Here is a 25,503-nt window from a genome sequence, read left to right as displayed (position 1 = left end):
GGTGGTGGTGGTGGTTTTTTTTTTTTTTCTTTTGTTATTTCAAGCAGGACCAAATGTCAGAAAAAATGCTTCTTTTCTCAATCATTAATTTTTTTGTCCTTTTTAAAATTGTTTATTTTTTTTTAAATTGATTTCTGCAGGCAGTAATAGTAGGGTTTGGTATAACCAGCAAGCACTCCTGTGTGTGTCTGAGAACGTGTGTGGGGTATGAGTGTCTGGTGGAGGTCTGTGTGGGACGCTGGGTTTCGGCTTCACTTCCCGCTTCTCCGCCACACACGGGCCACCAGCTCGCGTTCACCAGGGAAAGGAAAGATTCGATTGAGATGATAAAACTCATCAATAGAAGCGATTTTTTTTTTCTCCCCGTTTTTCTTTTAAAAATGTTTTTTTTTTTTTTAAATTTTCCATTTTCCCCAAGGTTCTCCAAAAATGGCTGAGTTAATTCGAATCCCTTGGCTGTGTGGTTTGTCTGCCCCCGAGGGCACCCCACCTCCCGACCCCGTGGGGGGAGGAGGGGGGGTCGGGGTTGGGTGGGGCGGCGCATCACTGCCCAGGAGCGGCTTTTTTTTTGTTTTTTTTTTGTTTTTGTTTTTTTTTTTCCTGGCCGAGGGTCTTTGCGGGACCCCCTGGTGTGTCCGGGTCCTGGGGACTCCCTCCAGAGTCCGGGGTCGTCCGCAGGTCCTCTCCTGGGCCCTCCCGGGCCTCCCCCGTGTGCTGGGCAGGTGGCAGCGAGGTGGCCCCGCGGCCCGTGCGCGGCTCCTCCCCGTGGGGCGTGTGCGTGGGGTGCGTGGGGGGGGCCGGGCGGGCGCAGGTGCCACCTCGCCCGGGCTTAGCACCAGTCGTCGTCGTCGGTCTCGCTGTAGGCTTCGTGCAGGCCTTTCCGGGAGCCCGGCCCGCGGGGCCTGGCCAGTCCGTGGGCCAGGTAGTAGCCGTTGGGGAGCCGCCGGCCGTGCCGGGAAGGCGAGGCGCAGGCCGGGCCCGGGGCCCGGGGAGTCCTGGGCGAGCACGCGTGTCGCGCGGGGGGCGGCGCGTCGTAGGCCGCGGCCCGGGGCTCCTCCCCGCCGCCGCCCCCGGGGCCCTCCGCCTCGTCGTAGTCGGAGCCCCGGTAGTAGCCGTGGTGCCGGGGCCCGGGGGGGCCCTCGGACGCGTGCGCGCCCGACGCCGGCCACCGCGCCCCGCCGTGGCGACACGCCCGGGGGGACTCGCTCCGGGCCGCGCCCAGGCCCCGCCGCTCCATCGCGGGCGAGCGGCCGCTGCCGTGGCCCCCCGCGGGCGGCCGCTCCCCGGCCAGAGGCTCGGTCGCGGGGCCCGGGTACCTCCGCGGGCCGCTGGGGGCCGCCCGGCCCGGCCGCGCCGGCTGCTGCTGCTGCTGCTGCTGCTGCTGCTGCGGGGGCCCCGAGCCGCCGGCCTTACGGATCACGGGGGAATAGGACACGTGTGGCCGGGGGGTGGAGGGGGTCTGGGGGAGCTGGCGGCGTCCCCGCCGCGGAGTGCTGGTACCAGATGTTGAGGGGGCTGGGCTTCCACTTACGGAACTACTGCCCTACACGAAAATTGAAACAAAGGAAATCAAAAAAAAAGATACAACAAAATCAACCAGAAGGAGACGGAGGAGACACAGAGGACGGGAGGGAGAGAGGGAGGGGGCAGAGGAAGACCAAAGGGGACGGGGGAGGGACCGGGAGGAGGAGAGGGGGACACGGGACATTTGAATGGAAAAAAAGGAGAAAAGCAACAGCCACAGAGAGGAGGAGGGGGGAGAGGAGGGGGGGAGGGGGGAGGAGGGGGAGGGGGAGGAGGGAGAGACAAGGAGGGAGGGGAAGTCGAAAACCAACACAACAAAGTGAAAAGAGAAATGAGAAATGGAGTTTTGTAAGTTTCGGGGTTAAATAGCAGAAGTTTCAAAAATTACTCACAGGCGTCCAGAGGACAGAAATCATAATCGAAACAAAAACGGAAGCTGGGTTAAAGGAAAGCAAAAGGCAGCAGGCAGCCGGCGGGGGCGGGAGCCGTAGGACTGCGCTGGCCAGAAACTCAAACGTGATCCACAACCAAAGAGGAAGCAGCTGCGGGGCAGGGGAGGGGGTGGCAGGCGGGCAGGGGGGCTGAGGGGGGGGCAGAGGGGGGAGCCAGAGTGGCTGGGGGCAGTGCCTACCCTGGCCCAGCTCCCCCGGGGCTTGGGGACCCCAATGGTGGCCAGGGTCAGAGGTCACAGTGGGCAGTGAGGACCCTGCCTAGAGTGGCTATCTGGTGTGTCCCTCCATGCCCCCCTCTCCCCCCACCCCGGCGCTGGGCTCCCCTGGGCTCGGGTCAGGGGCGCCTGGTGCCACACCCACCTGCCGGTGTGCCATGTGTTCACGGCCCTCGCTGGGCGAGCGGGACCAGCGCTGGTCCCGGGCCCGGGCCCGGCCATGGTCAGGCCGCTCCTGGGCATAGCGCTCCTTGTCGGAGGGTGGGGGGGGGTGGTGGTGGTGGTGGTGGTGGTGGTGCTGTCGATGCTTCCGGTCCTTGGGCCGGCCCCGCTCTTGGTCTCGCTCCTTAGATGGCAGGTCCCCAGACTGGGTGGTCATGCTCAGGTCTGTCCCCAAGCCTGGGCCGGGTGGGGGAGTCAGACAAACAGAGGGCCATGAAGGAGGGGTGGCTGGGATGTGTGCACAGGAGACCACCCAAGAGGTCTGCAGGGACACCTTCCCCTGGACGGAGGGAGGGCCTGGTGGGCATCAGGGGGTCTGGCCCCCAGGCTCTGAGCAGCAGCTGGCCCAGCTCGGGGTCCCTGGGTCCTGTGTGAGTCTGGAAGTCCTGTTCTTCATCCAGGCCTCTCCTGTTTTCTCCCTCCACGTTTGCCTGACTCTGCCTGATTTCCCCACCCCCCCACCCCCGTCTCCTGTACAGCCTCTAGTTCCTGGGTCCCCCGGGGTAGCCTACCTGTGTCCACGTCTGTGTAGCGGCCCAGGGAGCGCTCAGAGGCTCGGTGGCCGCGGTCCCGGCGCCGCTGGTGGTGCCGCTGGTTCTCTTCAGGCGGCACCCTCTCCAGGGAGTAGTCGTCCAGGCGCCGGGCCTTGGGGCCCAGCACGGAGGCCGAGCGCTTCATGGGGCTGGTGTCTGAGATGGTCTGGGGGGGTGGACAGGCCAGCGGGCCAGGGTCAGCGGCTGGCACCAAGTGGTCCGGGTCTGTCCTGCCCCATCAGCCCTCAGTGACCGGGTGTGACCATCTGGGGCAGAGTCCGACTGAGTGGGCCCTGGGGCTCGGCTTCTGGTCCAGCAGGGTCCCGAGACTCCTCTGCCTCCTCCCAGGCCCCATCCTGGGTTCCGGCCAGGAGGCTTCATCTGATCCATCCCTGCTGCTTTTTAGGACCACCCCGGGGAGGTACCACCCAGCAGCCCTGTGCGTCCAGCCAGGAATAGGTGGTGAGCTGAAGGGGAGACCTTCCCCCATGCAGAGTGCCACCTGGGGGCACTGGGCACTGGGCAGCAGGGCCCTGCGCTCACTCCTGCCTACTTTCCTCCCCCGGTGGTCAGGCCTCCTACATGCTCAGAGCCAGGCGCCCAGCATCCCAGCTCACTGTCCTTCCTCGGGCTAGCCAGGACCAGGCTTTCCTGATCACCCAAATCTGGCTCCTGTAGCTGCCCTGGTATCTGAGGCCCTGGGGAGACCCACTCTTCTTGGCCTGCAGCCAGGGAGCCAGCACAAACAGCACCCCCTGTGTCAGACCCCGGAGAGGGGCCTGTGGTTCTCTGCTGCTGGGAGAGGAGAGGAGGAAGATGACAGCCAGGGCTGGCCCAGCTGAGTGGCCAGTGGCCCTGCCCAAGACAGCAGTTTCAAGGGACGCAGGGCTTTGGCACCAGAGGGTCGGGGGTGGTGTCAGGGGAAGGAGCCTCTGAAAAAGAGTGAACCAGGTGGGGCTGCAGATCGCACTTCTTGGAAGGATGGCACCTCCTGGATCTGGGGCTTGGGGCTTGGAGGAGAAGACGGGGGAGGGGGAGGGGGCAGGCCCACCCAGCGGGGCACACAGAGGACACAACACACAAGGATGGGGCTTCATGGGGGCGGGGTGCAGTCTGCAAAGAAAGGGTGGGGTCCAAGGAGTGGAGAGATGACAGGACTCCCACGAGGGGGGGTGGGCGGGAAGAGGGGGCCGGAGCCCAGCTGGGAGGCGGGCGGCGCGGTACATACACTGAGGTTATTCCCACGTGGCCGGCCCCTTCTCCTCTGTCACAGCCCCACGGGATGGTGCACACAGAAAAACAGAAAGAAGAAAATAAATATAAAAGCCAAGAGGGAGAGTGAGAGGCGGTACACGGAGATGCCAGGGTTGGGAAGAAGGAACCTGGGCAGTGGAGGAGGGGGGCAGGGAGGCAGGGAAAGAGGTTAGAGTCCCTGGTGTGTGAGTGACCCCGGGCCCGGCTGGCCAGCCTCCCACGGGTGCAGAGCAGACAGACAGGAGACACCAGAGACAGACAGATGGCAGAGGCACGAGACCGACAGATGGGATGGTGTGGCCACAGGCCCCTGGCCCTGGGCTCTGCCTCATGCAATGCGCCCCAACCCTGGCTCCGGCTGCCACTCAAAGCTTGGGGAGGGGGTGGCTGTCAGCCGGCTTGCCCCAACCCTCTCTCGGAGCCCAGCAACTCCGTCCTGGGGGCAGACAGGGGCCTGGCAGGATGGGGCTGGGCAGCCACATGCAGCTGGGTGCCCCCTGACCCAAGTTCTCAGCAGCCAGGGGCCAGGTCCCTGAGCCACCCTGGCCCAGCCAGGCAGAGCACAGCCCTCAACCCCGTGCAGACGCCACGGCACAGCACACGGGAAGCCTGCCACAGCCAGACATGCCACCCTGCCTCTCGGGCTGGGCGGGCAGCCAGCCATGCTTCTGGCTTCTGGTCCCTCTGTCCCTGCGAGCCTGGGGCAGTGGGATCACGCGCCACCCCCTTCCCCCCACCACCCCCACACTAACCAAGTGGGCGCTGCAGCTGGGCAAAGCAGCCACACACAGACATATGCCAGGCATACGCCCCTGTCCCTCCCCACTGGCCCCCACAAAGACCAGACGGGAGATACAAACCCCAGCTGCCCCCAGGCCCACCCCAGACTCGGCTACTGAGTCCTAGGATCTGCCAAATTCCCAATAGCAGACCTATGTGCATGTGTGTGCGTTCATGTGTGCAGTATGAGCACATACATATGTGTAGTGTGTGTGTGCGTGCGTGCGCGTGCGTGTGCATGCCTGTGTGTGTATTCTTGACTGTGGCCGTCACCTGGCCCTGACACATCACCTCCCACACCCCCTCCACACCCCCGTATGTCCTCCACATCCTCTTGCCTTGGCACTTCAAATCGGGTAGATGGAAACCACTGGGGCGTGACTACCGTACCCTGCCCAGGGGAGCCCCTTCCCCTCTCTGCCCTCCATCGGGAGCAGGTGAGAGGGCCAGGGCTCCAGGCACTCCAGTGTGGCCGCGCCTGCCCCCTGCTGCTGGAGTACAGACGGCCCCACCCAAGCCTGGGTCCCAGAGGAAAGAGATGCCCTGGGTCGGCCCCCAGGGGCCTCAGCCGGGCCCCGGGGCGGTGGGTGAAAGCCCTCACCTGGTTCTCCGCGGGGAGGCGGGGCATGGAGGCAGCCCGGGCCTGGCCTTCCATGGGGAGGTAGTGCTCACTGTCCGAGTAGCCGTCTCTGCCCATCTCTCGCATCTCCACAGACTGCAGGGCAGGGGCACAGGGTGAGGCCATATGAGTCCTGCGGCCTGACACTAGGACCCCAGGGGTGGCCTGGTGTGTATGCAGCTGTGGCTGTGAGCCCCACACCCTTCCCTCCTGTACTACTTGGGCCTGGGGGAGCTGTGAGGTGATGGTGGGGGATGTGGGGGGGACAGGGGCACCTGGGAGTTGGGCTGGCTGTTGGGCATGTCGGTGGGAGGCCCCCGCTCTGGGCTCCATGTTCCTGTCTTCTGGAACATCTCCTGGGCTCGCTGGGTCACCCAGGACGGGCTCTCCTTGATGCCGCCTTCATGAGCCATCCTGTGCAGGGGAACAGGGGGCAGGGTGGTGGTGGGCACTCCAGGGGCATCTGCATGGGGAATGGCGCCCCCTGCCCTTCCATCCCCACCTCCTGGCCAGAGCCACACTCACAGGCCTCCACCTGGGTCCAGCTGGGAGGAGGGGAGGGCGTTCTGGCCGGGCCCCCCCTCCTGTGTTGGAGACGGGGGCTCCATGCGCTGGAACATGAGTGGTGTCCGGTTCTGGGGAGGCAGAGAGCAATGTGTGTGCACAGGGTGCAGAGGCTCAGGGAGGAGGTTGGGTGGGGTGTTCAAGGCTCAGGGCCATGTAGGGCCAAGGCTGCGGCTGAGAGACAGCAGGGACGCTGCACAGGGGAGGCTCAACATCCCCCCGCCCCACTACCCCAGCCCAAGTCATATCCTGACACTGCCAACACACACACACACACACACACACACACACACACACACACACACACTCACTCAGGTTTGATCCATCAGCCGGTCCTTTTAAAGTCCACGCAGAACAGGATCACTTCTCACCCAAGTCCGGCCCCATGGACTCCCACCTGGACCGGCCGTTCGCCTCCTCCCAGGTCCCCCTGCTCCAGCCCTTCCCCGCCACGGCCACCAGAGGGCGCCAGCGATCGCCGGCGTGTGGTCCCTTCCCTCCTCCCATCTGACCTGGAGCAAAAGTCAAAATTCTCCTAGGGCCCCCAAGGCTGCCCTGTCACCTCCACACCCTTGTCTCCACTATTTTTTCTTTTTTGAACTCACCACCCTGAGTTCAAGACCTGAGGTGAGATCAGGAGTCAGATGCTTAACGGACTGAGCCACCCAGGGCCCCCCTGGTCGCCCCCCTTGCTCATTGGGTTCCGTCACCTTGGCCGGATCACTGTTCTCCAAACTCGCCGTCCTGCCACAGGCCTCTGCACTGGCTGCTCCCTCTGCCTGGAGTGCTCTTCCCTCAGGTGTCTACCTGGCTCACTCCCTCTCCTCTTCCTTTGCCTCTCTGCTCAGACATCACCTCCTCCAGGAGGCTTCCCCGGTCACCTGTTTCAAACTGCATCCGTCTCCCAGCACCCTTTCCCACGGCATTTACTGTTTCCTGCTATGTCGGTCATTTATTATCGTTGGCCTTTCCCCGATTGGAACGTCCACTCTGCAGGGATTCCGGTCTGTTTTGCTCACAGCTGCACCCCCAGGGCGCAGAACCGTGCCTGGCACACAGTAGGTGCCCAATAAGTGTCGGCGGAGCAGATCAATTCATCCAGGCCGCCTCCTGGCCACGGCCCTACTTTCGGGGGACCTGGCCTGGGCCCTGGCTCCACCCCGCTGTTCTGGTTTGTCACCGCAGTGCCCATGAGGGGAGGGTGCCGGGGCCCCGGGCCGTACCTGCTCCTCACGCAGGGCCTGCAGCTTCTTGGCCTTGCTCTGCCGGTAGTACTCCATGATCATCATTGCCGCGTAGATCTTCCCCACCGTCAGGTCTGTGGCTGGGGGCACAGCGCGAGCTCACCGTGGGTGGGGGCCCTGGCGGCACCAGCCTGGGTCCCACGCCTGCCTCCTCTCCCCGCCCCCCGGCGGGTCAGAGCCCAGGGCCGGGCGAGGCGCGGCTCTTACACTTGTGCGGGGTGACCAGCAGGTCCAGTGTCTTCTGGGACAGGTTGGGCCAGATGGCCATCATCTCCTTCCTCAGCTCAGCGTCCATCTGCTGTTTGTCGGCTCCGCCTGCAACGTGGGCACAAGAGAAGGCCTGACTGCCGGCCTGGGCGTCAGCCAGCCTCTGGGGCAGCTGGAAAGCCAGCAGCTCCTGCCAAGTCAGGCTCTGGAGCCCCGCTTCCCATGGGCCCCCAGCCCCCAGAGGAGGAACGACCATGCGGGCTCTGGGCCGTGGAGTGTCTGCGTGGGGTCTAGACGGCAACGGGAGGAGCTGGTGGCCCCACTGTGTTAGTCTGCGGTGCTGTGCCTCTGTTTTCCCATCTGCAAAATGGGACCACAGCAGCGGGACCTGCCTCACTGAACTGTCTGAAGATCAGTGTCTGGCACGGGACCACTAAGGCAGCCCACAGGGCTGAGCCTCGGGGAGGCTGGGCTGTCCCAGGGCAGTCCTGATAGGGGCGGTTTCTCCCTCCACCAAGTCTCCCCTCCCACGGATGTGACCTTCAGCCGCCGCTGGTCCTTGGCACCTCATCCCCGCCACAGCGGGTCAGCGGGTCATTAAGGCTCTTTGCCTGCGATTCCTGGTCCCTCGCCTGACTGCCTGGGAGCATGACTCCTCCTGGCCCCTGTGCTTGGCCAGGGGCCATGAGATGAGTTCTTGCCAATGAAGTGTGAGCCCGGTGAGCTGCCACTTTGGGACCAGAGCCTTTAGCGGCCAGTGAAGGACACTCCTGAGTTCTTTTTCCAAAACTCTGTAACGGTGGCTGGTGGTATTGGACAGTGGCTGCTCCCTTGGGCCTGGCATCTAAGGGAGTGATGAAGGAGAGCCCCTGCCAACCCAGGCAGGATGGAACAGGAATTGGAAGCAAATTTTAGTCGGTTGGAGCCCTTGGGATTGTCTGTTGCAGGAGCACATCGTCCTCCACCTCGACTGCTACACCAACCAGGCCCCAATCGTACTTCTGTTTCGGGGCACAGGGACACTGGTACCAAATTTTTACCAGCAGGTATGAGGCCACAGAGCTGAGCAAGGGCCAGAAGGCCCCCCGTTGGGCCGGATATGAGGTCTGTGGTTGCTGGATTGTTGGGGGGGGCTGTCCAGGAGATGGGGGGGAGGGCAGGGGCCGGCTACCAGCCAGCAGACAAGCTTTCAGTGTTTGAGCAGCCGTCCCCTGGGTAAGCCGGTGGAGGAGCTGCCTCGCCTCGGCAGCCGCAGCCTCCCTCTTGGCCTCCACTCCCTGTGAACCTCTCCTTGCCCAGCGCCTGCCCTCTCTGCCCCTCCTCCACCCGCCGGTGCCCCTGCCCAGCTTCTCAGCAGATGTGGGTCAGAGCACAGACGTGTGCCCGGCTCTCTCCGCAGCTCTCACTCATCTTCACCCACGTGACCCTGGACACAGCTGCCTTTATTTGGGGAAAGATCCTTCCGAAGGGCCTTTTTGCCTCTGCACAGGTAAAGCTCAGAACCCCTTCCGGGGTGAGTATTGAGGCCATGCGGGACTGAGCGGCCTGGACTAGCACAGGTGCCCGTGCTCCGGGCTCCGTGTCCGCCCCCCCAACTCCACCACCAGAGGGCGCCTGTGGCGCCTCGGCTCCGAGCCCTCCGTGCTCCGCGGCTCCCCGGCCCCTGTGAACACCCAAGTCCTTGCCCTGAGCCCACAAGGCCCTGCGCCACCTGCCCTCACTTCCTCTACTGCCCCCCTTGCTCGCTCTGTTCCAGACACACCCGGCTCGCTGTTCCTCAGACAGGCCAGGCAAGGTCCTGCCCCCAGGGCCTTTGCTCAGGCTCTTTCCTTTGCCAGGATTGTTCTTTCTATGAATATCCACGTGGCTCCCTTCCTCACCTCCTTCAGGTCCCTGCCCAAACCCAAACAGGTCTTCCGGCTGGCCTCCCGCCCCGGGATGCCCTTCTGCTTTATTTCTCTTCTTTTTACAAACCACCTCGTGGTGTTGTTCCCCATCTCACCCACTAGAGGGCGAACTCCATGGTCTGGTCTTAACACCACCGGTGATGGGGGTGGTGTGGTCACAGGAACCAAGATGCATGGCGGTGGTGCTGATCCGTGGGTCAGGACTCAGGCTGGGAGGTCAGGACTATTGTGGGAGACCCTTGAGAAAATCTCCTGTGTTGTTAAGCTCTCATGACTCTTGACGCTAACCTATAGTTTTTCTTTCCTTATGAGAAGCAGCTGGAATTCACAGCTCTGTGTGCTGTCCCGGTGTAGCTAAGTGAGGCACCTGGGGTCTGTGTGGCAGCTCCTCTGCGACCCAGGAAGGGAAAAAAGAGAACATGGTATTTCCTATTGAAAGTCACTTTCTTGGGGCACCTGGGTGGCTCAGTGGTTGAGTATCTGCCTTCCGCTCAGGCTGTGATCCCGGGGTCCTGGGATTGAGTCCCTAATCAGGCTCCCTGCAGGAAGCCTACTTCTCCCTCTGCCTGTGCCTGTGCCTCTCTCTGTCTCTCATGAATAAATAAATAAAATCTTTTTTTTTAATTTTTTTTAAAATTTATTTATGATAGTCACAGAGAGAGAGAGAGAGGCAGAGACACAGGCAGAGGGAGAAGCAGGCTCCATGCACCGGGAGCCCGACGTGGGATTCGATCCCGGGTCTCCAGGATCGCACCCTGGGCCAAACGCAGGCGCTAAACCGCTGCGCCACCCAGGGATCCCTAAATAAATAAAATCTTAAAAAAAAGCACTTTCTCTTTCCAGCTCATGTTTCCTATTTCTTGTGAAGAGAAAGGACACACTTGCCATTGAAGACTGAATTGTGGCTCCCCCCGCCCCGCCCCTAAATTCATGTTGGAACCCTAATCTCCTATGTAATGGCATTTGCAGACTGGGCCTCTAAGGAGGTAATTAAAGTTACATGAGGTCTGACCCAGTAGGACTGGGGGCCCTATAAGAGAGAGACACCATGCCAGGTGAGTGCACAGCAAGAAGGTGGCCATCTGCAAGCAGGGGAAAAGGCCCTCCCCAGGGACCAACCGCACTGGCACCTTGATCTCAGGCTTCCAGCCTCCAGAACCGTGAGAAAATAAGTTGTTTAAGCCGCCCCGTCTCTGGCATTTTGTTACGACAGCCTGAGCAGACTACTGCACCCGCTCTTGGCATGGGAGTTAGGTAAGGGTGCCCGGGCAGGGTTTCTCAACCTGGTTATTAGCACTGTGGATGCTTGGGGCTGGGTCTTCCTGGTTTGGGGGTCATTCCATGCACTACAGAGTGGTGAGCAACACCCCTGGCCTCCACACACCAGCTACTAGTAGCACCTCCTTCCCCAAGTCCTGACAACCAACCTGTCCCCAGACATTGCCAAGTGTCCCCAGAGGGACAAAACTGCCCCTGGTTGAGAACCACCACCTTAGACCCTTTCTGCTTCAAACTCACTTTCAGGATTGTCATTCATGTTTAAATAAAGGGAAAATCCTTAGGGGGATTTCAAGGTGGCCTCCTGCTGGGGTCGTGGGGTTCCCTTCAAGGCTGAGGCTCAGGCTTATTCCTCCTCCAGGTACAGAATTACTAACACCCAAGGTGGGGTTGGCCGGGGAACAGGACCAAGAGGTCCTCCTGGATGTAGGCCACAGTCACTCACAAACCAGTTGTGTTTCAGGGTTCTCCTCTGCCCCCATTCCATTCTGCATGACTCTGGTCTCAGGGTCTGTGCCTGCATCCTTGGCCTCTATACCCCAAATGCCACTAGCACCAGCTCCCTCCTAGTTGTGACAGCCAAAAATGTCTCCAGACATTGCTGATGTCTCTTGGTGGCAGGACAGGACAGGTCAGGTCCCTGCTGACCTAGGGCTTACCCCTCCCCCATACCTGAATCCCCAGCCACCTCTGCTCTATCTTTTCCGCTGTACGCCTCAAATTCCAACGCATTTCATACTCCATGTATTTATCACGCTTATTGTTTGTGACCTGTTTGCCTGCAGCCCCATGAGGGCTGGAGGTGCATTTGTCTTTCAGGGCTGTGTCCCACGTACCAACGACAGGGCTGGGCACACAGCAGGCACTCATTGGGTGCTCTCGTTCAGTGAGCCATGGCTAACATGATAACAACGTGCCAGGAGGCCACCCTCTCGGGTGCACACAGGGCACAGTCTTTTAGGTTCCCATGAGGCTCACCCCAGAACCTTCCAGAGTATGGCAGATCCCACCTGCAGAGAGAGTCTGGTCTCTGGGCGGATTAAAGGGCAGGACAGGGGACGCCTGGGTGGCTCAGTGGTTGAGCATCTGCCTTTGGCCCAGGGCATGACCCTGGGGTCCTGGGATGGAATCCTGCATCGGGCTCCCTGCAGGGAGCCTGCTTCTCCCCCTGCCTGTGTCTCCGCCTTTCTCTGTGTCCCTCATGAGTAAATAAATAAAATCTTAAAAAAAAAAAAATAAAGGGCAGGACAGTGGCCTTTTGGCTGGTCAGCCATGTGGAGTCCTGAATGAGAGTCCAGCCTGGCCCTGGGTGCAGTTAGTCTGGACTGTGGCTCTTTCTAAGCCAAAGGCAGAAGGCATTCTTGTTTTGGGAAGCTGAGGTCCCCGTGCAAGCAGCGGCATGTCAGGGCTGAGGACCACGTGGGCATGGGGGATGCCAGGCAGGTGCAGAGATGTGCGGTGCTAGTTGGCTCTGGGTTTATCTTTTCTCCCCCCCCTCAATGTTGGGGGTGGCTCCAAACGGGTGGCTCAGTGGTTGTACAGCTCTCCCTCTGTGCTCTCCCAGGAAGTCGGAGTGTTAGGCTTTGATCTGCTAACTGGGTTTACGTCTGTTCTGGTGGGTGGTTGGCTCTGCCCTCATTGCTTGGCCAGAGGGCGCAGGAGGGCAGGGGCCGGTGAAGGGATGCAGATGGAGTCCCTTGGAGGGAGGATTCAGGGGTTCAGACACAACATCCGGGAAAAGAGAAACATGAAGAGAGAAGGATTTTCCCCAGAGAAGAGATTCTCCTGGGTGCGGAGAACAGAGGGGCGGGGAGGAGAGAGAGATGGACACACACAGGGGACCCAGAGGTGAGCAGAGGGACCTGCCCTCTCCCCCAAGAATCTAGCTAAGAAGGTCCTCCCAATTTGTGGAGGATCTGAATTCCAGAGGTTAATCCATTCTCCCATGCTGCCCCCTGCCTGCTGGAAAGGAACTCAGTGTGTTTAGAAGTAAATTGAGCTTTTGGAAAAAAATAAAAAAAAGTTACACTTTCAGCTCGCCTAGACTCAAGTCAGCTAAAAAAGCTGTGATTGTCATCACTGTTGAAGCTGTTGTCCGCAGCACTCAGCTGACCTTCCGTAATCCCCTAGACTGGCTCAGCTGTTTCCTGGGGAGCCCTGGGAGGGCTTGGTGCCTTTGCCAAGGTCAGGACGAGGAGCCGTCCCTGGCTCAGAGACGCCGGTGGGGGCGGGCATGATCCCCCAGGAACTGAGTGACAACAGTCACAGCCGAACTCAGACACATCCCCAGGAGTCTTTGAAATCCTCATGTGGGGAATCTGGTAGGTGTTGTAGAGACTGGGTTGACTGGGGTACTACAGAAGGTGCCCTCATGGTAAAGGACAACTCAGCAGGTTGTCCAAACCCTACAGATCCAGAAAGAAAGGATGGCTCCCTGATTGGCTCCTGGGAGGTCACTTCTAAGTCCTTAGAGTGTCCTGTGTGATGAAAGCGTCTTTGTTTATGTGAGCGCCTTGGGTACACAAGACAGTTTATCCTAAGATGTGATTTATGGTGGGGGCCTTGGGCCATGGGACCCACCATTAGTGTGACCTCCGGAGGGCCTGGATCTGTGTAGCTAAGCTCAGCTCAGCCTACATGGCCCACCCCCAATGTACACTGCAGTCACCAAAGCTTGGGTGGGCTTTCGTGGTTGGCAACACTTCATCGGGGCTGTCACATCCTGTTACTGGGGGGCAGCAAGGCTGCCCATGAGACTCCCCTGGGAGGTGACACCTGAAAGTCTGCACCTGGTCTCCCCTGGACCCTGACCCCAGGGCCTCTGCTTTGCAGACTTTAACCTGTATCCTTCTCTTGTAATAAACTGTAACTGTGAGTCCAGTGGTGCCTCTCGGTTCTGAATCTTTCTAGTGAATCACTGAATCCGAGTCTTGGGTTCTCTCAGGACCCCTGAACGGGTCCCCAGAGAGGGACAGCAGCTGGGTCACGGTCACAGAGGCGTTATATACCAAGAGTGGGTGCACCACCAGACCCATTTTATAGGCAAGGGAAACATAACAGACAGAATTTTAAAGCTTGCCCCTGCCTCCTGCTCCAAGATTCTGGTTATTCAATCAAATGCAAGTCTGGAGACTGCTAGGAAAGGCCTTTACACATGTAATTAAAGTCTCAAGTCAGCGGACTGTAAGATACAGGGCTTATCTGGGTGGGCCTGACCTAATCAGGTGAGCGCTTGCAAAGGTGAGTGTTTTCTGCAACTCCTGGCAGAAGTCAGACCTATTTAGAGTACACAAAAGATGAGATGCATCCCTGGGAGCTAAGTGCAACCTCTGGCTAAAAGCCAGCCATGAGGGACACCTGGGTGGCTCAGTGGTGGAGCGTCTGCCTTTAGCTCACGTCATGATCCCGGAGTTCCAGGATTGAGTCCTGCATTGGGCTCCCCGCAGGGAATGTGCTTCTCTCTCTGCCTATGTCTCTGCTTCTTTCTCTGTGTCTCTCATGATCAAATAAATAAAACCTTAAAAATAAATAAATAAAAGCCAGCCATGAAACAGTTCAACAGCCACAGGGACTGAATTCTGCCCGCACCTAAATGAGTCTGGAAGTACACTTCCGCCCAGAGCTTCCAGAGGAGAGCCCCGCCTGGCCAACAGCTTGATTACTGCCTTGGGGACCCTGGATGGAGAGCCCCAGTGAGCCCGCCTTGACTTCTGACCTACAGAACTGAGAGGTGATAAGTGGGTGTTTTAAGCTGTTATGTTTGTGGTCACTTGTTACGTGGCATAGCTAGCGAATACATGGACTGAGGCTTGCAGAGGGTGAGATCACCTGCCAGGTTTACAGCAAGGCCAGGGCAGGGGCAAGTGGGCAGGATAAGCCCACAGAACGTGACTCTCTCATCTGATTATGAGAAATCTGGGTGGCCCCGGTCGCTCAGCGGTTCAGCGCCGCCTTCAGCCCAGGATATGATCCTGGAGACCCGGGATCAAGTCCCATGTCAGGCTCCCTGCGTGGAGCCTGCTTTTCCCTCTGCCTGTGTCTCTACTGCACTCTCTCTCTCTCTCTCTGTGTCTCTCATTAATAAATAAATAAAATAAAAAAAAACAAAAATAAATAAATAAATAAAATCTTTAAATTAAAAAAAAAAAAAAAGAAAAGAAATCTGCTGCCCGCCATTTTGCTTCCTCCCCTCCCCGTGTTGGGACCTGGCCCAGCTTCAACCACAATGAAGAGGAAATGAATGATCTTGGGGGTGCAGAACCACAAACAGTCAGAACCTGGGCCTGGATTTCTGATGTGCACCCGGCTGCCTAGCGGGTCTGAGCCACTCACCTCTGACTCACTGCCTAAGAATTTCCAGGGTGTGCCAGACAGGGGCCTGAGCACCCCACCACCACCCCTGCTGCCCCCTGAGCCTTACCTTTGCTCTTTTTGATCCTCTCTATCCTGGGGGCTTCTTCTGCCCTCCGTACCTTCACCTGCGTGCTTCCTGCCTAACTTTGTCCTCAATCTACTGGCCTCCCCACCTTTCCCTGGTCTCAGGCACCAACAGCTTTGTTTTTCTTGTGGTTACACCCCAGGCCCCGGGGGTAGCCTCTCTTCCCCTCACACTGTATATCAGCCGTTGGCTTGGTCAGCTCCCAGGAAATATCCAGAACCTGAACATTCCACATCCCCTGAGTCTAGACAGCCGTACTGCGTTCACCTGGATTATGTCAGGGGCCCCCACCGTGACCTCCTCCCAGGCCATTCTGGCCTGTTCAAAATGTGAGTCAGGTCAGGCACCCCCTCGCTCAGAGGGCAAGTCAGTTCAACACAGCTGTGGATGGCCTCCTGCCTCAGGGCCTTTGTACTTGCTGGTCCCTCTGCCTGGAGCACTTTCTCCCCAGGTGTGTCCACGTGACTCCTTCAGACCCTCCTCAGGGAAGCCGCTCCCCCTGGAAGCATAAGCTCCCATGTCCCGACACTCAGAGCAGGGTCTCGACGCACAGGAAGCTGCACTAGATGTTTGCCGAATGCGCAGGCTGGTGGGGTGAAGATCAGGGCGGGGCATTGGCTCCTCCGGTTTCGGTGTCGGTTTCGGTGTCGGGGGGATGTGGGATCCCTGGCTGCACATGGCCCTCCCCTCCCCAGCCCCCATTCCATCCTGTGCTACCTCTCCGCTCCCGGCCCTGCCCTTACCCTTGGCGATCTTGATGTCCAGGGCTGTGCGGATCAGAGCCATGAGAGTAGAATTGAAGTGGACGGTGTTGTCGTCGGCCACAGGCAGATCCATGCGAAGGAGCCTCTACAGAAAACCCAAAGCGGGGGCGGTCATTGCCAGGCACCCCTCCCGCTCCCCCGTGAGCCAGACCCACACTTCCCCGGGGAGCCCCAGGAAGAACTCTGAAAGCAGTGGCTGATGTGCCCCCCACCCTCAGGTTACTTGTCCCTAGCGCTTTAGTCATGTCCCTTTGCGGCCCACGGGGAGAGCTCTGGGGCTCTCCCACCCTTCCCCCTCCTGGACGCTGGACCCCAGACCCTTTCTGCCCTGCCCCAGAGTTCTTCTGGACGGCTCCGTTCCATTCTGACCCCAAAGAAGAAGAGCGCAAGGTGGATCGCAGATCATGCAGCAAGCCGCCAGGCAGGGGAGTCCACGGCCACAGCCGCCAGGGGGCCGCCGGCTCCCATCTCCACCCCCGGCTCGGCCCAGACCAGACCAGATGGGCACAGACCACATCATTCCTCTGAGAAGCGGCAGGCAGGCGGCCCCCCGCAGACGGGGCGGCCCCTCGCAGACATGCAGCGAGGCCGTGACACACAGAACAGCAGACAGGGGTGCGCATGCAGACGGAATCTCGAGACTCATTCATAGCTCCGTGGAAAGTGTTTCTCAGGGGCATGTCCAGATCTTGGCTCTGCGATGGCAGGGGGGAGGGGGAGGGGGCATCCCCGTGGCCCAGGGAAGAAAAGACTCCCCCTGTCCCAAGCAGGGGCTCTGTCCCCCATGCTTGGTGATGTAGGAGAGGATGCTGGACCGGTGGGCACCAGCCCAGGCTGAGGTGGCATGGAGATGGGGGTCAAGGGTGATTTAGGCGTTCGCTAGGGGATTCAGACACGTGTCAGCAGGAAACACAGAGCTGGAGGTAGGGAGAGAGATGGCAAAGCCAGAACAGGACACAAGAGAGGGGCTGGGGCAGGGTGGGGAGGAAGGTGGTAGACAGAGAAACACACACAGACTGGGCTGCTGTGCACAGCTGTGCAGGTTGTGCACTGCACAAAGGGTCACCGTCTTAGAAATCATGGATTTGTACATTTAAATGACAACTTTCAGCTGATAGCAAAGAGGTTTCTTGTTATTACCACATGGGTGGATTATAATTTTCCAACAGATAAAATATTCTGTGGAAAGGGTGTCCTTTTCAAATTTGCACAAAGGTGCCTTATGGACCCCGGTGGCCCTGCACAGAGACCCAGAAGGGAAGGGCTCTCTCTCTCTCTCTCTCTCACACACACACACCCACACACACAGCGCCAAGCGGAGACCAAGAGAAGGGACAAAAGGAAAGCTAGTGGAGGGACAGGTGCTGGGAGAGGCTTGTCATAGATGCGGGTGGGGCAGCCTCTTCCCAGCCTCCACCCGGAATGAGGAGGGGGGGGGAGGAGGAATGAGGTTACAGGGAGGTGACTACTCGAAGCAGGAAGGAACAGCATTAACAGAAGGGGGGGGATGACTCTTACAGACACAGGGTGGGCCAAGGTGGATGGGAGAACAGGATGACGGGGCAATTTTCTGGGAGGGGGTGGCAATTTTAGAGGTCATCCCTGAACTTCTCGTGGATGAGGCAGAGGGAACAGAGCATCTGTCCTTGGGTGCCAAGGGAGATTCCGGGACAGGGGTCTGGAGGGGTGGCCCGGCCCAGCCGCCTGGCGGCAGGACCCTCGCTCCTTCAGCCAGCATGCACCATCCCCCGGTCGGCCATGGTGCTGCCCGCCCCAGGCCCCCGCCAAGGCAGCGTGCATGGCCTGCATCAGGGTGCCACGGTCCAGGGGTCCAGCTGCGGCCAGCCTGCCCATTCTGGAACAATGGAGAGGCATGTTGGGGTGTCTGGGGGAGAATGGGTGGCATAGGGATGGGGGGCTTTGGAAACAACTTTTCAGGGGGGGAGGAGGTGGGGTGGAGGGAGGAGAGGCTCTGGGTACTCCTCGGGAGGTCTTTGAATCCCCCAAGGCCCTAGGTCAGAGATCAGCTTCAGGTGTATGTGGGAGGGGCCGCTGGACCTGGGGGTTCAAGATACAAAAGATGGGGGCCCAGGGCCTCGCCTTTTTGGGGCCAAAGCTCCCCTGCTGCGAGGTCCCTGCCCCTGGCCTGGCCGTGGGGACTGCTCTGGGTGGGCAGAAAGGAGGTGAGGTGGTGTTCCCTCCGAAGCATGTTTGTGTCCAATTTGGTTCCCCGGGGACCAGGTGCAGGGGCCTGGGGGCTCCCCTCCCCCTCCCCCCGGCGTGTTGGCCATAATGGAGTCTCAAAACACCAAGACACACTCATCAGAAAAGACGGACACAGTGTGCTGTTTAGAGTCAAGGGATGGTCATGATCCATTTACTCGAGGAGGAAAGGGGGAAAAAAAAAGAAGAAAAAGTAAAAGAGGGGAAAAAAAAAAAGAAGAGTAAACTCCGGAAAAAGAGACTCGGCTGGTTGTTCCTGGTCAGCGCTGAAAAATCCCCAGTGCCCGACGCCGGTGGTCGGCAAGGGTAGACTACCTTGTAAGCCACTCTGGCCGGACACTTCTTCCCCAGACCCAGGGGCGGAGACATGTGTCTCAGCATCTGATACATGTCCGGGTAAGGCATGCGGCCCCTGGCAGCACCGAAAACAAAACGGGGTGGGAACGGAGAACCAAAGGAAGGGGTGGGTGGAGGGAGAGAGGGAGAACGGAAGAAGAAAAAAAAAAATAACCAAAACCAAAACCAAAACCAAACCAAAAAAAAAAAAAAAAAAAAACCAAAAACACCAAACCAAAAAAACCACACGAGCCGAAAAAATAGAGAGAGAACGATGCAGAGAACAATAAAATAGGTATTTCAAATAAATGGAAAACAGGAGGAAAAAAATGGGAGAAAAGGTCATTAAAAAAAGATTATTTCACTGCTCACGAGCAGGGAGAGAGAGAGAGAAAAGAGAAAAGTCAGATTCAATTTTGACTCTGAGCTATGGTTCCGGTGGGACTTGCAGGAAAGGCGGGTTCTCATTTCCGAGGGCCTGGCACAATGCTCTGGCTCGGTGTTATTTTAAAAATTGGGTCAAGTTCTCTGGTTTGGCTGAGGCTGGTCTCTGAGGGGGCCTAGATGGGGAAGGGGGGGCTGGGGCGGCGGGAGGAGGGCTGGGGGCTTTGGGAGGCGAAGGGTGGAGGGGGAGAGCGTGGAGGTGGATGGGGGGGGTCAATGCGCACTTCCGACCCCCCCCCGATGTGTCTGATTTGGGGTGCCGTTGAGACCCTGGGATGGACAGCTTCAGCTAAGAGCAAGCAGAAATGGCTGAAGGGAACAGAGAGATATGTCCCATGCTTCATCGAATCTACGTGACTGCATTCTGTCGGCTAAGAATTTTCTAGTTTAATGCAAGAAAGAGAGATGGCTCTGTGTTTTAGATATATATATATGAAATATATATATTGAAGAACCCCAAGCCACACTCATTCCATGGATGCTAGCAGGTTTTAGTGGAATTCCAACCTTGCAAGCAACCCTATGAGGACATTTCTTGCCTAAGCCGAGAGGGGGAGATATGACGCGCAATAAACTGTACATATCCTTATAATGAATCCGACCGCTGAAAGGAGAAGACAGGGGTTAGTGGAGGCAGGGGTCAGGCTGCGCTCACGCTGGCTCCCCGCGCACGCAGCGAGGTCGTGTCGCTGGGGGCCGGGGACCCCTCCCCGGCTTGAAGGGGTGGGGGAGACTTGGGCTGCTCCCAGACAGACCCGGGGCAGAGGGTCTCGGTTGGGGTGTGCAAAAGCTCTGGGCCGGGGTGGGTGGGTGCGTGGGTAGCAGGGGGGTGGGGAGGCCCTCCCCCAGGGCTCTCTGCATCTGCCTTCTCCACAATCTACGGGGCTACACTGCGGGGAGAGGGAGAGCTCGTGGAATACAGGACAGGGGGACAGCATCCAACTGCTGTGACCTAAAATCAAAAGAGGAAGAGTTAGGAACCAGCCAAATGTCAAGCCCCCAGACCCGTGGCTCACCCCAGCCTCTCGGTCTCATGGAGGACTTGTCTGGGGCTGTGGGGATGGCAAAGATGGAGTCCTCCCCACCTTCCTCCTGAGGCCTCCCCTCCAGCACCCGGGCTGCTGAGGGCCCCCGTTCATGCCTTCTTAGGCCCCAAGCTCAGCCTGAATGAGACTCTTCAGTTAGTGGCTGGTGGGGATGGTGGCCTGAGGTTGGGGATGGCTCCTCTGAGCAGCTTCAGGGTGCTGCCCAGGTGCACGGTGGGGAGAGGACCCTCTGGAACCACCGCCTATCAGTCAGTAAGCGCTCTGGGGCCCAAGGGCAGGAGAGCTCTCTCCCTCTGTGACAGTGAACATGTGAGAGACCCTGAGGCTCTGTGTCTTTTGTCCTGGCCTCATGCGATCACCTGTTCTAGCACCACTCTGATCTCATAGCCAATCCCGTCTGTTGAGGGAGCTCGGGCGGCCCTGTTCCCATTGCTCCCAGGACCTCGAGGCTGAGAGGCCTCTGGTTTCCTCCCTGGGGCTTGGCTAATTTGTCCTCACCATCCAAAGGCCCCTCAGTGAGGGCCAGGGCAGATTTACAGGAGGCAAAATCCTCAATGCTTGATTCCTTTCCCTCATGACCCAGAAGGCCTGGGCCTCGGGCAGGGGTGGTACCCAACCGTTTCACCTGTAGTGTGTGAGGGTGCTGATTCTCATCTCTTTCCTCCAGGTCGACCCCTTGGAGATCCCAGCTAGCTCCCCAGGGATGCAATGCCCCAAAGTCTGGAGCCTGACCTAGCCTCGTGTGCTCTAATGCCAGAGAAAGGTGGGCGATGTGGCTGGAGGATTCAGGTGACTCCTTACCACGCTGCGGGGTCGTACTCAGCCCAGACACGCACGTACTCATCCAGGTGGTGGGGACCCAGGATGGAGGAATCTCGGGTGAGGTACTCAAAGTTGTCCATGATGACGGCGACAAAGAGGTTCAGCATCTGTGGGGACCCCGGGGGCCGAGAGGGAGTGGGGGAGAGCGAGACACACCCAAACACACATACACGGGGGCCCAGAGAAAGAGAGAGAATGGGAGAGAGGGAGGGAGAGAGAGAGGTGAGATGGAGAAAGGGAGACAGAGAAAGAAAGAGATGGGGGGACAGGGAGGAGAGACACACACTCATGCAAGGAGCCCAGAAATGGGTGCAGAAATGGAGACGGGACACAGAGATCATGAGGGAGACAGAGAAATACAAAGAGACAACGACCAATAGTGATGGATGGAGACGGAGAGTCGGAGAGAGAGGGGGGAGAGGCTAGGTGAAATGGAGGCCAACCCCAAGGGACCACCATGACCCCAAATCTTCCCACACTGGCCCCCCAACAAGGTCAAAGCGAGCGTTCCATGGGTGTTGTATTCCCAGCCCCAGCACACAGTAAGCAATTAGCAAACATTTCCTGGATGGATGACGGATGGAGAGACGGACGGATGAGTTAATTTTCCTGCCCTCATCTGCACCTGGTAGCACCTTTTCACATGTTCTCCTAGCCCTCAGCACAGGGCAGCTGGCACCATTTTGCCCCCAGACCTTGGCAAATGTTGTTCCTTTAGTGAACACTGTGATTTGTCTCCCTGTGGGTAGCAGCACCTGGGGACCTCCCTCCTTTATACTTAAGAGGCTGTAGCTGGGTGTGGCTCACCCCCACTCTCTGGCTCCTCAGGCCGCGGTCATACAACCCAGGTCTGTGATCCGTTAGGGAGGAGCCCGTGACCCCAGGTGCCCACTGAGAGCCTTCCCTGCCATCTTTGTTGACAGCCCGGTGGTCATTTTGCCTCTACGAGGAGAAAGTCTGAGAGCGAAGCCAGTGTGGGAAAGGGCAAGCCAGTGTGGGGGTGGGGTCCGCTGTCTGGATCCAGCCGCACCTGGACTTCCTGAGTAACACATGTTCTAGTCCCTGTGGGCCACTCTTTGAAATCTTCCTTCCTTCGGTCTGAATTACCCCCATCATAGCACGTAACAGGCCACATCGGCATTACCTGTCCATCTGTCTGCCTATCACCCCTGCAGCCTGAGAGAACCGTGTTCTGCCCCTGTACCCCAGCGCCTAGCATCAGGTCTGGTACACAGCAGGTATTCAACAAGTGTGTAGATACAAATGTAGTAGGTGCTTAACAAACAACCTGTAATCCTAGGTGGCCCTAATTTCAGTGGCTTGATTTTTAATTCATCTTCATGATTCTGATTGAGCACCTGCTGTGTGCCAGGCACTGTGCTAGGTGCTGGGGATGTGGCTGAGAACAAAACAGAAATCCCTGCCCTTTTGGGGGAGGTGCTGATGGTCAAGCAGAGATGTGCTCTAGAGCACCTGCCCTTCCCAGATGGGCTATATTATAAGATCTGGTGCCCGACATGTACCCACAGCTGCTTGGAAAAGGGTGGATATTTGATCAGGGGCTGGGCTGGCCCATTCAGACTCTCTCTCCTGGGTATTTGGAACTGGTCAATGGAGCTTCTGGGCTGGGGGGCTGGGAACCAGATGCTGCAAGCCTCTCAGTGGGAAGCCGCTCGTCTGAACGGGGTGAGGGTGCTTGGCTTTTGCTGACAGACACTGGCATTTGGCTGGGGTCTGCACCCATCTCACGCTCCCTCGGCAGCTGGCTTCATAGATCCTGCCAATGGGATCCAGGAAACCGGACCGGGGAGTACGGGAGAAGGGACTTCTGTCTCCGGTGTGGGTCTGTATTGTGGGTGGAATTGTGTCCCCCTCAAAAGACGTGTCCAAATCCTAATATCTGGTACCTGTGAATGTGACCTATTTGGAGAAAGGATTTTTGTGATGTCATCAAGTTAGGAGGTGGTCATTCTGGATTAGGGTAGGCCCTAAATCCAATCTGACTGCTGCCCCCGTCCCCCAAAGAGAGAAATCTGGACACAGACACACAGGGGAGAGGCCATGTGAAGATGGAGGCAGATGCTGGAGGGACGCAGCCACATTCCGAGGAAAGCCTGGGGCCACCAGAAGTTGGAAGAAGCAGGGAAGGACTCTCCCCTATAGGCTTTGGGGGCCCTGCTGACACCTTGATCGGTTTTAGCTTCTGGAGGGTAGGAGGCTAAATTGGGAGGGTAAACTTCTGTTGTTTTAAGCCACCAAGTTCATGATGGTTTGTCACAGCAGCCATAGGAAACCCTCACCATCTGCAAGTGTCCTGGGGCTGTGGACAGCCATGGCACCAGCATTTCCTCAGCGGGGCCAGGGGCCGTGTGGTGGGTCGATACACCCTCTTCCCCTTTTCATTCCTGGAGCCTGCTAATCATCCCTGTGGTGACTTTCTCTATTTCTCTCTCAACCCTGTGTAGCCAATCCTTGAATTAAATCTCCCCTGCATGGGGTGCCTAGGAGGCTCAGTGGTTGCCAAGCGTCTGCCTTTGGCTCAGGTTGTGATCCTGGGGTCCTGGGATCGAGTCCTGCATCAGGTTCCCTGCAGGGAGCCTGCTTCTCCCTCTGCCTGTGTCTCTGCCTCTCTCTGTGTGTCTTTCATGAAAAAATAAATAAAACCTTAAAAAAAATCTCTGCGTAAGACACCTGGAGAGCTTCTGTTCTGATTTTGCTGTAACTGCTTCAGGAAGTCAGACTGGTTGGGGGACCAACTCTCGGCTCCCCTGGTTTTTCCCCTGGTAAAACCCAGTAGTTCTCAGATGGGGGAGATTTGGTCCTTCCTCCCTGCTCCCCAATCCCCAGGGACACTGCTAATGACTGAAGGGATGTTTGCTTATCACCTCTGAGGAGGGAAGGCCAGGGATGCTGCTAAACACAGTGCAAGGCATGGGACAGCCCCACCACACAAAGAGCCAGCCCCAAATATCAATGGTGCTGCTGCTGAGAATCCCCCGTTAACCTAATCCCCAGCTGGCTCAGAGACGCTCGGGAGGCAGCCAATCGGTGCCACAGCCATATCCTACAGAAACCCATGCCCCCTGAGTGGGAGCCAGGCCAGGGAGCCCGGGTCCCCTACCCCACTGGACGTGTGCACAAACTCACCAGAAACGAGCACAGGAAGATGAAGGAGACGAAGTAAAAATAAGCAAATTCATTGCCACACTCGGGAGTCAGGATGCCAGAGTTCTTATCACATGGCTTCCCGCTGAGGCAGGAAAGCATGATGTTGTGCCAAGCCTCCCCAGTGGCACTCCTGAGGAACAGAGAGGGGGCGTCATTGGGGACCTGAGCACCCAGCCCTGGATGCTAATATCCCTTGGGGGCACTGGGCTCTGGAGTTGGACTGGCATTTGTTCAAGTTTCAGGTGAGTCACCTTTTCTCTCTGGGAGCTCAGAGAGGTGATTCTCACCTTTGGTTGTGCATTAAAGTTCATGGCAGGGCCTTAAACAATGCTGATGCCAAAGCCTCACTCCCACAGACTTGGTTTTATTTTTTGTTGTTGTACCTAAACATACATAAGATTGATCATTTTAACTATTTTTAAGGGTATAATTCAGTGGCATTCAGTGCATTCACCAGTGTCCACCTCTGGAATTCTTCATCTGTCCCAAACTGGGAACCTGTACCCATTAAACACTAGCTCCCCCTCGTCCACTCACCTAGCCCCTGGCAATTGCCAGTCCACTTTTTCTTCTCTATGAATTTGCCTGTTCTGGGCACCTTGTATGAGTGGAATCATACATTATTTATTCTTCTGTTCCTCTATTTCCCTTTTAACTTTGAATTTCATCCCCTTCTAGCACTCTCCATCCATTAGCTTCCTGAGTGCCTTTCTCCCCCATGGGAAGAAAAGCTCCTGGAGGGCACTGAGGAGCTCTTTCTGCTTTATTCCCAGTACCACCAGCAATATCTGGCACACAGTAGATGCTCAATAAGCCTCCAATGGAGGAATGAAGGAACTCTACTGTGCAGCCAGGATGAAGAAGCAAGCCTCAGTCTATAAGGCTCAATTTCCTCTCCTGTCAGATGGGGTTGCCAAGAATCCCCACCTCACAGGAAGGTCAGGAGGATTCAGTGAGGTCACGCCTGAAAATGCCTTCATGCTTGGGTCTCAGCTTCTGCCCAGCAAGGGTCCCTGGGCCCCCCTCTCCCCCAAACCCATCCCAAGCGTCATTGGAACAGAAGGAAGACAGCGCACCCCCTACTGGAAGAGGAGGGAGATGACACGCCCCCCCCCCCAACCAGAAGGTGTCCCCATCCCCAGAAGATGACTGCCCCCACCAGGAGAGGACCCGCCCCCACCAAAAGAGAAGCCTGAAAGCACGTGCCCCCTCTCACCTGAAGAGAAGCATGAGGGCCTGGAAGAAGGTCCGAAAGTTATTGTGCTCAGTGATTTGGAACTCATCCTCATCACTGTCCTCATCCTCCACGTCAATACCGATGTTGCCAAACACCTGGGGAACCGGAGGGTGATGACCAAGGGCAGCCATGCCGCCTCAGTGGCTTTAGGGAAACTCCACTCAACGGTCATGGCTGTCTCTCCAAACTAGGTTCCCTGCCCCCCCAGCTTAAGGATAGTGGCCCT

The 25,503-nt window shown here is 58.1% G+C and overlaps 1 protein-coding gene across 4 annotated transcripts in view; it reads right to left on the bottom strand.

The window, feature by feature from the left end:
- Positions 1 to 684: 684 nt before the first annotated feature.
- The window catches only part of CACNA1A (calcium voltage-gated channel subunit alpha1 A), a 215,369-nt gene continuing 190,550 nt past the window's right edge, over positions 685 to 25,503 (bottom strand). For 3 of the 4 annotated variants that reach the window (XM_055344578.1, XM_055344577.1, XM_055344575.1), the window contains 14 exons: positions 25,257 to 25,372; positions 24,020 to 24,170; positions 20,852 to 20,979; positions 18,540 to 18,636; positions 15,981 to 16,086; positions 7,615 to 7,722; positions 7,387 to 7,487; positions 6,125 to 6,234; positions 5,875 to 6,013; positions 5,582 to 5,695; positions 4,175 to 4,210; positions 2,926 to 3,112; positions 2,337 to 2,590; positions 685 to 1,543 (listed from right to left, as the gene is read on the bottom strand). In XM_055344578.1, coding sequence (XP_055200553.1) covers positions 830 to 1,543; positions 2,337 to 2,590; positions 2,926 to 3,112; positions 4,175 to 4,210; positions 5,582 to 5,695; positions 5,875 to 6,013; positions 6,125 to 6,234; positions 7,387 to 7,487; positions 7,615 to 7,722; positions 15,981 to 16,086; positions 18,540 to 18,636; positions 20,852 to 20,979; positions 24,020 to 24,170; positions 25,257 to 25,372 — 2,361 coding nt within the window. In that variant the 3' untranslated portion in view covers positions 685 to 829. Of the gene's footprint in view, positions 1,544 to 2,336; positions 2,591 to 2,925; positions 3,113 to 4,174; positions 4,211 to 5,581; positions 5,696 to 5,874; positions 6,014 to 6,124; positions 6,235 to 7,386; positions 7,488 to 7,614; positions 7,723 to 15,980; positions 16,087 to 18,539; positions 18,637 to 19,511; positions 19,609 to 20,851; positions 20,980 to 24,019; positions 24,171 to 25,256; positions 25,373 to 25,503 lie in introns of all 4 variants that reach the window. The other variant, XM_055344576.1, reaches the window with a different exon arrangement.

The sequence above is a fragment of the Nyctereutes procyonoides genome, unplaced genomic scaffold, assembly GCF_905146905.1.
Source record: "Nyctereutes procyonoides isolate TBG_1078 unplaced genomic scaffold, NYPRO_anot_genome, whole genome shotgun sequence".
Lineage (NCBI taxonomy): Eukaryota > Metazoa > Chordata > Mammalia > Carnivora > Canidae > Nyctereutes > Nyctereutes procyonoides.
This window is presented reverse-complemented; position numbering and strand designations above follow the sequence as displayed.